The following is a 14,852-nucleotide window of genomic DNA, read 5'->3' as shown; positions in this document are numbered from 1 at the left end:
GGTAATTTAGCCCACACTCTCTTCCGACTCTCCTTATGAAAATACAGCCGCCTATTTATGCAGTCCGTAAGCACACTGTAATAGCAGCACTTCTCTACAATGATACTGTAACTGTGGTTTAGAGAAGTGGAGGACAAAATGCATGTGAAGATACATTTAAATAAAAAAACACACAAACAAACAAAAAAAGAAAAACATCCCTACAATAATTTTCGATTAACTCTCCTGTGGCGTTTCGTGATAAAATATTGATATAGATGATAAAATATTTAGACACTCTCCAAACACTGACAGCGACTACAAAAACATACAATAATGGCTTGAACGCATGAATGACAGCAGCATTTTGGCCCCAGGGTGGTGCTAGAGCAGTGGTTTTGGCCCCAGGGTGGTGCTAGAGCAGTGGTTTTGGCCCCAGGGTGGTGCTAGAGCAGTGGTTTTGGCCCCAGGGTGGTCCAGGGTGGTGCTAGAGCAGTGGTTTTGGCCCCAGGGTGGTCCAGGGTGGTGCTAGAGCAGTGCTTTTCAACCCTTTTCGTATAAAGGCCCATTATTTATTTGGCTTCGGCCCAAAACTTTATTTTTTTTGTCCACAATTCCATGCTGTTTTGATGTTGGTACCATTAGGAGAGATAACAATCAAAATAATTTAAATGTTTTATAATACCACTCGCGACTCGTGCGAGTGGAGTTGCACGTCACAGGCACATAAAACAAACAAACAAATAAATACATAAATACCACCAGCTCGGAAATCTCAGGTATCAATATACCGTGGCTGTTTATGCCGTGGTAATACCATAATAAGGTATACCATTGTTGTTGTTGTTTGTGATTAGCTGCTCACAGGATGGCGACGTCATCTCAATGTCTGAATGTGTATAAAGTTAAGTAGCATGCTGTGTGCGTGCGTGCGTGCGTGTGTGTGTGTGCGCGTGTCTCACCATCCTCAGCCTCGTACTCCCGGCCAGCCCACTCTTTGCCAGGCTGGCGCCAGTCAGCCTTGTACTTGAGAACGGGCACCCCACCGCTGGAGTCTGGCTCCTCGAACTCCACCACCACCGTGCTGGAGAAGGGCTCCACGCGCTCGATGGCGGGCGACGACGGCACCTCTACCAAAACACCATTTTGACCATTTTCAGCATTTTTCTTTACACATTCAGAGCTTCAAATCTCACTATACTGTGATGTCGGTCAAAAATCTGCATTTTGATATATATATATATATATATATATATATATTATATATATATATATATATAATGCCAATCTACACAAAAATCCTCAGTGTTCATTTATCTCAGAACGTAGACATGGAACTAAATGGACCTGCAGGGGTCTATTCCATTTGTAAATGTTCTGAGTTACAGACCCACAAGAGTCCATTTGGTTCCCAACAGCTTGATCGCAATATACAATTTTACGTGCACATACTTAATAATATTGTAATATAAATATTTATTTTAAGAGTAAAAGAAGTGAAATTTTCTGATTGCAAACCTGCTTGGATAAAAACAAATTCCTTGGATTCGGAGCCGATGGCGTTGGTTGCCGTGCAGTTGTAGCTTCCAAAGTCATTCTGGGACTCTGGAGTGATCTGAGAAATGTAAACACAAAGAGGACCACTGAATGAATAATATCATGGACCATACTGAAAATAAACACGAAGAGGACCACTGAATGAATAATATCATGGACCATACTGAAAATATGCTGCGTGGGCAGAGAGAGGATGTCTGGGATTCGTGGAGGTCACCGGTTTGACCTCAGCTCAAGTAAGTGTCTGTGAGCATGACACTTAAGTTGGCAGCATGAGCATACTATACAAACAAAGTCAAAGGTGAACGTTTCTTTGGCTTCGGCAGGGCTTTCTCGCAACAAACAAAGTCCTCTGGCTCAGCTCGGCATTCTGAATGTTACACTCTGTGCCCACTGTATATACACAGTAGAGTGTGTTATCTCGCTCCATTCATTAATTGCCATCTGGCTGTGATTGTACTATAGGTGCTCATTAACCGTCTGGCCGCCAGGATTAATTAATTAATTCACCCGTATTATTATATTAATTCACCCCGTTTGACCCTTATTTTAAAGGAGCCAATAAAACCTGCGACCGGATGTTACTTATGTTACTTAGGAGTGTGTGTTGTGACACAACAAAGGATCACCACGAACGTTGAATAAACCTTGTTTTGTCCATCAGTTGTACTTACTCTTGCTTTTCCCTGTGCACTGTATTAATGGCAGCTGAATTCTATGTACAGTATGTGCAAATTTACTTGGCTAATACCCCAACAACAACTAAAGGTGACACTATTATTATTTTAGGATTATTATTAGAAATAAAACATACTATAGCGCTTTTGATAGTAGTAGTAGTAGAACAGTAGATACACATAGATTTGTCACACTGTACCAATATACCTTTGTCATTCATAACAGCTGGCAAAGTGGCACTTGGCTCACTAATGTATTAATGAGTGAAGCTAATAAGTGTCATTATCCTGGGATGGATAATGGTGCTGAGGTGAAAGTGTGAGCATGCCATGTAAGATGTATCTAAGCGGGCTCTGGTGAGTATTGCCAAGAACGTCCATGAGGCGTTAGATTGATCTGAATACATTTACTTACTGACTCAAGAAGTCAATTGGAGTTGTGCAGGAGCACCTCACTAGAGACAGCCGGCTAGAATAAGCGTATTCTTCTGAAGCTTTTGATAGACGCCAATATTTCACTCCCAACAACACAATCCCCCCCCCCCCCCAGGTATTAACGGACTAATTTCCCATTGAGTCATGGTACGGGAACAGGTGACGGCGTCAAACCTCTAGGTTGCTGACAGAAGGGCTATTGTAGATCTTGATGTTGGTGGTGTTGACAGCAGGTAACTGCAGGCCGTCTCTGAACCACAGCACTGAGGCACCAGGATGGGCCAGCACCTCGCAGCTAATGTTGGCCGGGTTCCCTTCCCACGAGTACACCGCCACTGAGCCCTGGATCTTAGGAGCATCTGTGTGCGCGCGCACACACACACACACACACACACACACACACACACACACACACACACACACACACACACACACACACACAAAATGGATGGTTTAGTCGACAACACAAGAGCACTAGTGTGAGAGCACAGATGTAGGGTTCAGAGCAGTATGCCAAAGATTTCGCGTAGCCACTAGCCAGGCGAGATCTCTTCCCATAATCAATGTTTTGTTGATAGAAACGGGTGGAAAAAAATCAGAGATAGTAGATAAAAAAAAAAAAAAGAATGCATTGCCGATGCAAAGGCGTGCAGATGTTCCTTCATATTGGGACGGCGATGTGATTTATGTGGGTTTGTTAGCGGTCGGCGGAGGTTGTTTCTGCTGTTTAGACGACACGACATAATCAGTAGGCGGAGATCTCTGATCATCTGCCTACGTGAGGCTAGTTCAAGGTTGACACTGTTCAACACAACAGGTAAATTGCTGGATGCTGCAGACTGATTTTCTTTAAATGTCCGTGCATTTTGATTTTGAGAAACAATGGTTTTTAAGGACCTAAATGATCAAATTGTGCTGGCAAGTGCAATGCCAATTCCATTTACAGTAGCTTCTATAGACAATCCAGCACAGCACAATCCCCAAACACTCTGAGGATCTGAGCTAGCAGGTCCTCATGGTTGGGACACCTTAACGGCTCCACAGGCCCCAGATGATGAGACTGATGGACACCACTGGCAAAAAACAGATTCCACTGCTGTCCCCCTGCACCCCCGGTTCAGCTCTTACAACCTCCATTATCACGTTTTGGTCTCATCGACCAGCATAACAGCCTCCCAGCAGAGTCTAGATGGATTTTCTGCCCTCCTCTCTGCTGCGGTTCTCGGGTGGAGGGCGAAAACAATCATTGTTTTCATGAGATACTCATGGTAAACAGACCTCCAGCTGCTATAAAAACACTGCACACCAAAATGGAGAGGCATTGACACTTTACTACCCAGCCCAATAAAACCCAGGAACAGGACACAGTAATAATGGTATTATTTGATACATTAAGATAGGACCAGCTCATATTTATAGAGACAGTATGGATTGTTGATAGTGAGCATAGGACAGTGCAGAATAGATAGAGCAGATTTGCTCGAGAGAAAAATAACCTTTTCTTATCGGGAATTATACTTTTACATTGTTTACATTGAATCAGCAGCCCTATACCCACTGATTACTGCAGCTAACTGCAATGCCAACAACAACAACATCAACTGTGCATTATTATTCTATCTTGTTAGTAGCTCATTTTCTGTGTACTGAGGGCAGGGGACATTAATCGAATTGGGTGTTATTTAGCACTATCTTTCTCTCTCCTTCATATTGAGGTAACAACTTTGGTGTGAAGCTTTCTGAGACTGTGCCTGCAAAGCTTTTAAAACGCTTGTAAGAAAAAACAAGACAAGACAACAGCATGAATTCCCTGTGCAATCTGGATAGAAAACTACCTTCAACCTACTGCATAACCTGAAATGTCAATTGAAAACATTTCTTCATTCTTCAGACTATAGTGGGAGAAATCTTTGTGTACGGTTCAGGCGGTGATGAACAAAGATAACATGAGCTGTAATTTGCATAGCAGCATCAGCTGAGTCCCTATATGGGAACGCAAAAAGAGAAGAATAAGAGAAAGAGAGAGAGACACTTTTCAAAGAGAGTTAGGCAGTCTTGAGGGACTTACAGCGGACTTCCAGGTACATGGGTTGGATGTCCTGGCCAATGGAGTTACGGGCCGTGCAGAGATACTGGCCGGCGTCGGTGAACTGGACATACTTCAGGGTAAGAGAGGACACTCGGGCATGGCTGCGGACCACAACATTTCCATCAAGGCTCTGTGAAGAAGACGGAAACCATTGCAGTTCACAATCTGATGCTCCCATTATTAAAGCCATCGGCTTTTGTGCACCTGTCAGCATACCGAGGCGCCATCATTGTGTTGATACAGACATTTGCACGTTGTAATCACTCTCAGGAAAAACAACGATAACAATGGTTTTAACATGAGAGAAACACTTGCACACTGAGAGACAAAGAGAACACTAGTGTGTTGATTTGACTATTCAGATCAACATGTTAACGTATCAGAGATAATTCCAGTTGAGAACGCCAAGCTTTTCCTGCACAAAAGAGAAGATACTTTTAGTCGAGCAACACTAGTTGTCACATAACTTATAAGGGGGACACAATAGGTTCTAAAGAAACACCGCTAGGGAAATGCAGTGACTAGCATTCTCTATTAATATTGCAGTGCTGTAACTTTGTAGACACGTCGTAATTCATGTTATGCAAATGATCGAACAGCATCCTCTGCGCTGGAGAATACAGATTTTTGGGGAAAAAGCACATTTCTGCTCCGTTTACTGGAGATCTGAAGCAGGATCCTGGAACATTTTCAAAGGGCAGCATTAATCTTACCAGATGACAATGACACAACCAGGGGTTTGCGATGCTAAACTATTATAAACAGGGAGAAGGTTAATGGAGAAGAACACCATCATCATGGAATTATGTGTAGAGGTGTACCGTATACGGGCAGATTTTAGTCACTCTTTGCAATTTATTTAATCTCACTAACGTCTAATAAAACTAACAAATGGTCATGGTACGGGTGGATATCCTTCACTGTTGATATATTTATATTTATTAGTAGAATGTACATACGGTAACTCATTCAGAGACCCAATGTCTAGTGTTCTAGTCTTCTACATGACACCTGAACTTCTCTGCAGGATCAAATAAAGCTTATCTTATCATATCATATCTTATACCAACTGCGGATAGTTTAATGTCAGCGTAAATCCAGAGTATGATGGGTCACTGCATACATGCAAGTACAGTATAACCTCATGAGCCATCGTGATCTATAAGAACTTTAAAGCTGAAATGAGGCTTGCATAACTAGTCATCAATGTGCCATGTAGCCGTTAGAATGTTATAGTTCAAGCATTAATGATATGCCATTATATGCATGCATGTGTGAAAATGATGCGCTCAAACAGTGGCAGGTTACTGCCAGACTGCCTCACAATCTTTAAGACTAATGTAGCCTCTCATATTCCGACTAGCCATTGATTTTCTCCCTCGCCTATCGTGTACAATATGTGGGTTGTGCATGTATGGTAAATGTCCTTACGACCTGTAGCAGCCTGCCATTTATGACAGAGAGTTGGTAACCAAATGGATCTTTAACTCTTGAGTGCGTAAAATGCTCTTTTATGCTCTCAAGAGTTAACGATAACAAACATAAGGCTCAATTTAGGCTAAATCTCATCAAATGGTGGTCCGTGGCTCAAATGCACAATAAATAATGGGCCTTGACATGAAAAGGGTTGAAAACCACTGATTTATGCCAATAGGTTTCCAGTCCACAAACGCAGCACATTATGCAGATTTTGACTTGATCCTGAACCTACTGTAAACCTAATAATCTGCCACCAGCAGGCTATGCTGAATGAATATAGTACTTCTGGTTCTCTAATAATATCTCTTTTTTTCTCCCTGCCCTTGGAATTGAGGGGAGCTATATTGCGTACCTTTATTAAAGAGAGCATTTTACTGCAATCGTGTAAAAAGAGTGGAAAATGAACCATTTGCTCATATTCACACGGCGGCCGTCTTGCCATTAAGTTTATGAAATGCACCCCTGCGTTTTCAATGCAACAAAAATCAGAGTAAGGAAGCTGGCATTTCCGTTCACGAAAGCTAAATGCTCAGATGATTTCTATTTATTTTAGGATCAATTTAAAGACGAAACCGAAGTGGGGAGGAGGCTTGACTTCCGCTTTGTGGCTTGCTCATGATCAGAGCTTCCGTTCACAAGACCCATGAGGGAAAGACTAGGGGACTAGAGACGGGGATGTGGCGGCTAGTTGGAGGCTTGGTGCCTCCTCAGCTGCGCCGATATATAAGCTCTGCCCTGTTCTCCATCTCTGTCTGATCCCTGACGTGTTGTGCTTTCTCTGAAACCAGAAACTGGTTGATGCCCGTCCTGTTTGTATGGCTTCCCTGGACCTCGCCTCGCCTGCTCTACCAGCCTAAGCCTTTAGCCTTAAGGTTTGCCTATTCGTTGTTTTGCCTTTTTGTTTGTTCTCTGGGCTGGCAATAAAACTTAGCTTTTTTTCTTTCCATCCTTGTGTTTGAGTCTGCATTTGGGTTCATGACTCAGATAGTGTACAAATGAACCCTTATTTGGTTCCATTTGTACACCTTTTGGTTATGCGATTGCGTTCATTTATCACAATCAAGAGCTGATGGTTGTTTCTTGTATTCCTTCAGATAAACAAAGTGCTCGTCCTCCTCAGAGTCTCCTTCCAGCTCATTTAAAGAGAAAGACACAGCAGTGATCACAGAGAATCACCAGCGTAGTGCCTCTCCTCAGAAGCAATCCTGTACTTGTACACTCGTCTGGGAGGAAGAATGTGTTACAGTGGATCTAGGACAGCAAGTACAGCAATAGACTTCCAACTGGCCTCTAGATCTAAATAGCAAAATCAGCATACAGTACTGTCGCTGTTGGGCAGAAACCATATTTCTCCATATTTCTCTAACTTAGTATTTTTATTTAGTTATTTATGTTCATAGTTGAATGCCCCATTTTTACTTTTCTGTTTGACAGTGATGCCAGGTTGAAAATTGTTACGTCTGTCTGTAGGTTGGCATCATTGTGTTCACAATATGTTGCGATGCGACGCATTGTGAGCTTGTAGATCGGCAATTTTCAAAAGATTTTTATACATATGAAAACTTGAAGTACTTGAGTACTTTTACTTTTGGTACTTTAAGTACACTTTGATGCCAACACCATCATTAGTATCAGCGGTAACACCTGTGAAGGAAGTAGGGAAGTGGCCAAAGTTCTTTCCAAAATGCCGTTTTTGTGCATACAGCCCATTTCAGGTATAGTAGTCAAATAATAATTGACTGGCAGTCTAGTAGCTTTCATCCACTAAAATCAGTTCTGGGATTGAAGATTGAATACAGGCTCATACCAGAACAGAAGATACATCAGAAACATAGATCAAAGCGCCTCATTTCACTTGTTAAAGGCAATGGTTTAAGGCAAAGGTATAGTTAGAGTAATAATGGACTGGCAGACTAGACTAGAAAGGTATAGTTAGAGTAATAATGGACTGGCAGACTAGACTAGAAAGCTACATTAAAGTGATCAGCATGAGTGTCTAGACGAGAAGCAATGAAGGGCAATCTACCGTGGCACAACTATCACATTTAAACACATATCTCTGCTGTCGGCAACAAACCAGCTAACTCCATTTTTCAGGAAATGAAAAATACTTTTTTCAGGAAATGAAGAAAACCTTATACAGTATATTTTTTGAAACAAAGCAATACTGCCTCATCAAAGTTGGTTTTGTGACTTTATATCTTGTCAAATACTTGCAAGAGAGGCAGAGAGGGGGTGGAGTTAGCTGCTTTAGCAGCAGTGAAGTTAGCCCATATAGTGTTCAGTTTGATTTAGCTGGTTTTGTCAGAAGCACATTTTACTACTTTTTATTGGTTCAATGTTATCCAACACACAGACATAAAGGGTGTTCAATAGCATTGATTTATGGGAAGAAAAAATACAAGAATAATGGAGTTAGCTGGTTTCTGCCGGACAGTGACGATATATTAATTATAACGCATATAAAATAGGGAAATAGCAGAAATAAATATGAAGCGACAATATTTAAAACCAAAACAAAAAATGTGACATTCATGGCAAGTAATGTCTTTTAGACATAATGTCTTTTTGTCAGAGAAATGACTTGAATGATTAGGCAAAGTGCCTAATCATTCAAGTAGGATTCATATTTTGGGCCGTCGAGAAGAGAATGTGCACACTGAATTATGAGCGAGACATTCCGCTCGTGCTTCCAGACCAAGCATATTAAGCCACAAAATCTGTCATTATAAAACGATAACGGTAATGCATATGGGAGCATGACTCCGACAGCAAGAGATCCCGGACCAATGTTCCGAGTATTCTGTCTGCGTGATGAGTCACTGGTCGCACGCTGTGATGATGATACTACGCATTACGTAGACATCTGTGCCGAGATAACACAGAACAAAAGAACATGAAAGAAAAAATGAGTGGGGACAGCAGCAAGTACCTTTGAGGAGGTGAGCTTAATAATGGAGATACTGTAGGTGGCTTACATCAGAGCAAAGTGGAACTCGTAAACAGGCAACTGAAGTTAGGTTTTGAAGCCTGCGCACGTTCTAGATTTTGGGAGCTTATCTACTCGGGAACAGCAGCACAGAGTAGACACTGACGGAGAACATTATCGAAACGAATAGCCGTCATCTAAGATTGTAGCCTCGAGAGATTATCATCACATCCTGCTTTAAGGCAATTACTCATTCCTAGGATCAATCCAGCCGTAATCTTTACCTTGCAGCTGGATTGGTAGAATTCATTCATCTAGGGATTAAGCCTTTTATTTCGTGCTAATGGCAATGAGTGAAGCTTGGATGTTACATGGGAACAGGGTTCAATTTGTAAAAAAAAAAAGAAAAAAAGAGAGAGAAAGAAAGAAAAAAGGGCATGTTCTTAACCACTTATGCCCTACACTGTATAGACTTAGTTTATACCACATTGTGATTGTGATATTAGTTAAATTGTGTTGTGATAATATCAAACATAAAAAAAGGAAGAAAAAAAAAGTCCACATTTCCCAAGAGGAAATGCATGTATTGAATTTATTCTGACCAGAAGCGGTGATAAAAACCATATCCCCACTGGTCATAAAAAACGAATGGCCAGAGGAGAATGGCCGCTCCCATCTCTTCTCTCAGCAAATCAAACCCTGCATCTAGTCTACACAGCTTGGCTGGGGTTAGTGTTGTGTCAGCGGCCTAGTGAGAAGACTAACGGGTCCACAGCAGAGCAGATGGTGTTGGCTGCTTGCGGTTCCAAAACGGCAGTCGACTGGAGCTGCCCAAAAACCTTTTGGCGTGACTCAGGAGTCACCTTTGAACGGCTACGTTTCCCAGCTGCAACATCAAGTCTGAAAAATTACCAGACCTTGAACTGGAAGGCAATTGCAGAACTTTTACAGCTTGGCAGAAGAAAAAAAAAGAAAAGAAAATTAATATCTAGATTTAGCTTTTCTGGGAGCGTGACTGCATGCATTTTGGGACAGCAGTTCACCCGCAAAAAACAGAAATAAAGCGAGGCAAATTAATAGGGTGGGGAATGATAGCAGCGATAGGGTGAACGACAACACTTCTGCTCTACAATGAACAGGCTTTGTCTATTGTGCAAGGTTTTTAGACTACTCTTGCTAGAGCCAGGCTACAGTGTTTAGTAGCCATACCTCGTATTTGTCTGGCCGAGTCCAAGAGGCCTAGAGAGGGAAAACAAATGCAAGCAAATAATAGCAACAAAATTAAACCAAAATAAGAAACAAACATGCGCCTTTGGCATCCCCCCCCCCCCCGCCACCCTCCAAAAACATAGGAAAACATACACACATGCAATGATGCACATGTGTGCACAGTGCACTCGTGCATTCACATTGTTTGCGGTCACAGATTCCAACAGAAATAGGACAGAAAATAACACATTGAAGGTGAAAGCTAGGTGAACCAAGTTTGTTGTTCGCCAGAGATTATCTGTCACTGTGCGTCAATTAATTTAATAACAAAATGGGAAAACATGCTCTTCAAGCTGAAAAACAGAAAGTCATTAGCACTATCGTCAGGATCACTGCCAGGAGATGTTGTTTTGCTAATCAGCGCCGCTCCCAATCACGGCATTCTGTTTTTAATTATTTATTTAGTCTGTAGATAACACGCGCCAATCTATGTTTTGTTAATAACAAGTCCATTTAGAGAGTTCATGTCATTGTGGTGTTTTTTGCTTCTCTTTTTGCTGATTTCTTACACACAGTACAATGAGCAGTCGCAATACCTGTTGTGCAGCACAGGGCCCATTCGGAAATCTCAAAAGTGTTAAGAGAAAGACATGCAGTACCGCCGCTATAGGCATACGCACGGTAACACATGGGCGTCCTCGAGTTGCCCATGTGGATCTGTTCAGAGCTGATACTCTTCCCCGTCCGGTCTAGCAGTGAGTTGAAGTGTTGTTATTTAGCACCAACATTAGAACAAATCAAAGTTATCAAACGGCGAAAGTAGCCGATCTGCATGAGAAAACCCGGCGCTCTCGTCGGAGAGGGGAGCACAAACATATCATGTGTAGGGCAACCTATTGGTCAGCAGTGTACACTCTCTATGTTACGAATGGATGAGTTAACAGTGAGGATTTTTGCTGTGTAGCCATTGCATTAAATACTTTCAACTTCAAACTCTTCAAATCACGTCAGCAAACCATTTATCTATTCCACAGCTGAGAAGGATTGTTCTGTCACTTGCACATCACTCGGAAATATATGCCATGCTGCACGCATCTGGCCTGGGTGCGATGATCAGCCACCCTGATAATAAACGGTACACGACTGGAAGCGAGAATGTGGACAAAAATTGGAAATGGAACAAATTATATAGTATATGACAGGAGGTTGCGAGGCACAAATGAAAATTACTGACAGCTACGCTATCAAAATGATCAGCAGGGTTTTCTGATTAACATTAAATCAAAAATCTTCCCGACAATGACAGCGGAAGAGAAGAAAGTTTGGGAACTGTTCACAAAGTGGGATCATTTGAGAAGAGATTTGATTTCTTTTTTCAGGTGAAGTAAAGCTAAAAGGCAGATATTCAATAAGTGCATCGGTGCTGTATGACTGTGTGTTAATTGTCAGAGATAAATGGACGGTTAATTGGAAAGGACTGTTTTCACGTCAATGTGAAGGTCCTGAAGCAATCTATTCGGATAAAGACATTCTTACGTGACAACTTTCGGAGCTAGTTCGTGGCTTGACTGGTGGGGGAGTGGAGCTTATGTGTTAATTTTGTTTCAATTCAATTACTGTGTTAAACATGCAAAGATGATTTCTGTCGATATGGCGTGCTCATTATATCGGCGGAATGACTGGGCATGTTTGCGGTGACAGTCAGCTTTCAGAAGGTTCCCCTTCCATGACCATCATCGTCCATCATCATTCCATCATCTCAGAAATGTTTGACATCTGAAACATTTTCTAAATATGAATTTAAGCACATGCTACTTCTGTCACATTTTACTTCAGTCATGCTAGTGTTAATGAATTAAAAGGACGTGATTCTAGACAAACACTTTCCACTTTAAAGGCTCATTTAGACTTTGCCAAGCTAAGACTTTAGCTTAAATTCCTGGTCGGCTGACAGTCCCCGGGGGACAATTTGTAAAAATAAATAAAACAACCACCTCAGCCCTATACTTCATCATACGACAAACTAGACCATCTACAAGGCGTTGGTCGCATCGTAGTCCCTTAAAAGGGGCATACCACTCATTTTCAACATTGAACTATGTATATACCTTAGAGAATAGAGATGTTGTGTGGAAATAATAAAAAAGTCCCCCCCTTCTGTTTAGCTTATAGAACTGGAGGTCTAGAACCTGGGGTCATTTGATCAGTGACATCACGAAGATGTACTCTTTGGATTTGTCACACAACATCTCTAAGGTATATTAGTGATATAGTTCAATGTTGAAAATGAGTGGTATTCCCTGTTAAGCAATATTACATGCTTTACCGTCATTAATGCACGCCTACGTTGCTGCAAAACCAAGCTGATAGGTGAGTTCTGTAAGCAGCGCAGAAGTGCAATAAAGCAAGACCATCAAGCGATTATACAACAGTCAGTTACCCTAAAAAAAGCAATATTCAGATTCAGAAATTCGCTAGCATAGCAACCCATTCGGCTCCGCTCTTGGAGAACAGAGCAGCTGATTTTTATTTTGATTTAGTTTGTTTCAAGCATGGCTAGATGGCTACTTCAACCAATCAGATTGCTTCCTCGAAACAACCTGTTTCGTATATAATTTTAATTAAATTGTTAAACAGTGATATCGTCAAACATTAATATCCAACATATCAGACCTTCTACATTTCCGAAAAAGGAAATTCAGTCTGACCAGAAGCAGGGATAAAAACAATATCCCCACTACCGGTGATAAAAGAAAAATTATGTCTAATAATATTTTTTGATCAACCCCGGCTGGGTCACCAGAGTGAGGGGTATGATGTTGGAAGACCCGAAACCCTGTTGACCTCAGGAAACATCACTGAAGATACGTCCCAGGTGCATCCATGCGATGTATTTTTATTTATAAATGCTTATATATAGTTGGACACTACCATTAATTTCTTTCATTATATTTTAGACGAGCTGGAAGTATTTTGAGCATTTCCATAGCAAGCAGATTTTCTTTTTTCCTTAGTAGTTTTTTAGTTTGTTTTGATCACTGCATGTGACATGTTGTAAATTTGCATATGCTTTAGCAGAATATGCCAGGATTCAAGGTTTAAATGAACAGCTCAAAGGAGAGTTTCATTTTGCAAGGACTCCTTGATTACTCCCATGCACCACCACCTGTCTTCTCTCACAGCGTCCTAACACGCATCCTTTAAACAAATAACCAGCATGACTGACTTTTTTTTGTTGGAAATGTTTTGTATGGGTATGCTGTACTGTACGTCCTCTCATGTCTTGTTATGTTAAATGTTTTGTATGGGTATGCTGTACTGTACGTCCTCTCATGTCTTGTTATGTTAAATGTTTTGTATGGGTATGCTGTACTGTACGTCCTCTCATGTCTTGTTATGTTAAATGTTTTGTATGGGTATGCTGTACTGTACGTCCTCTCATGTCTTGTTATGTCAGTTTTGTTTAGTGTTCAATGTCCAGGGACTACAGATGCAATTTTGCATTTTTGCTAATTCCGGTGTATTTACATTGCATTTATTTGTAATGTTCATTAATATGCTTGTCCCATCAAAATAAACAAATAGAGTAAAGTTTAAATGTGCATTATACAACAGGTCGAGGAAGCAATCTGATTGGATGAAACAGCCATCTTGCCGTGCTTCAAACGAGCATGATGGAACGCCTAAACAAAACATAAAAATCACACTCGTATGAAGTGAGGGGCACTCATATCATCATACATCACATGCTGTTCCCAGCCAATCAAATCATCACAAAAGTAATTCCGGCCAATCACTTTTGGTGTCTTCATTGAGTCTATATCAACTAAATGTACTGGCCGGTACCCCCTGGAACCCTCTCCCTGGAACCCTCTACCTGGAACCCTCTCCCTGGTCCCCTGGTATCTCCCTGGACCCCACTTTGTCGATCACACTCGACAACTTGGTTTGGATATTTAAAAAAAATACAGTTTAATCGACTTTTTCTGCACTTTGCAAATGCAAATAGAGAGGGAGTGGTAGTCTTGATCCCAGGCCTGCCTTCGAGGCAGGAAGGTAATTATGAGCGTATTAAGGTAATGCGTAATGCTGTGGACTGCATTTGCAGCATAAAATTACCTCTCTGAAGTCAAGTGACTAATCCCGTCTAATCCGCCGTATTATTTCCACGCGCTTCACATCCTTGCTGTCAGATACGAAGGGGTTTTTTTTAGAAGAAATTATGGCATTTTAATGGCCCCGGATAAGAAGCACACACAAGAAATACAATCGATTCTCTATCAGGAGCTGCTGGGGCCTATAGTGACAACCACCACGACGATGACGTTGACATTGAACAAGCCTTTAACCCATTTTGGACTGAGGCCAGATTCTACTAAATGTCATGTAAATCCTGACAGTTTTCTGAAAAACCTGTTTCTATGTCAGTTGGTTCTCAATGTCAAGGACCCCAAAAATGATATGCAATTGACCCACGTCTGAAAATATTTTGGTCCAC

General features: G+C 41.4%; 2 protein-coding genes across 4 annotated transcripts in view; one reads left to right on the top strand and one right to left on the bottom strand.

Moving 5' to 3' along the window:
* The window catches only part of ncam1a (neural cell adhesion molecule 1a), a 308,108-nt gene that overhangs the window by 48,119 nt on the left and 245,137 nt on the right, over nt 1-14,852 (bottom strand). For all 3 annotated transcript variants that reach the window (XM_080780875.1, XM_080780876.1, XM_080780877.1), the window contains exons 9-12: nt 4,717-4,867; nt 2,823-3,007; nt 1,498-1,594; nt 942-1,109 (exon numbers count right to left, since the gene is read on the bottom strand). In XM_080780875.1, the coding sequence (XP_080637001.1) occupies nt 942-1,109; nt 1,498-1,594; nt 2,823-3,007; nt 4,717-4,867 (601 nt within the window). The remainder of the gene's footprint in view (nt 1-941; nt 1,110-1,497; nt 1,595-2,822; nt 3,008-4,716; nt 4,868-14,852) is intronic.
* The window catches only part of cyb5d2 (cytochrome b5 domain containing 2), a 592,339-nt gene that overhangs the window by 408,858 nt on the left and 168,629 nt on the right, over nt 1-14,852 (top strand). The window lies entirely within an intron of this gene.

Source organism: Protomyctophum bolini (genome assembly GCF_963924005.1).
Source record: "Protomyctophum bolini genome assembly, chromosome: 13".
In the NCBI taxonomy this organism is placed as follows: Eukaryota; Metazoa; Chordata; class Actinopteri; order Myctophiformes; family Myctophidae; genus Protomyctophum; species Protomyctophum bolini.
Note: the sequence above shows the minus strand (reverse complement) of the source record. Positions and strands in the feature narration are given on the sequence as shown.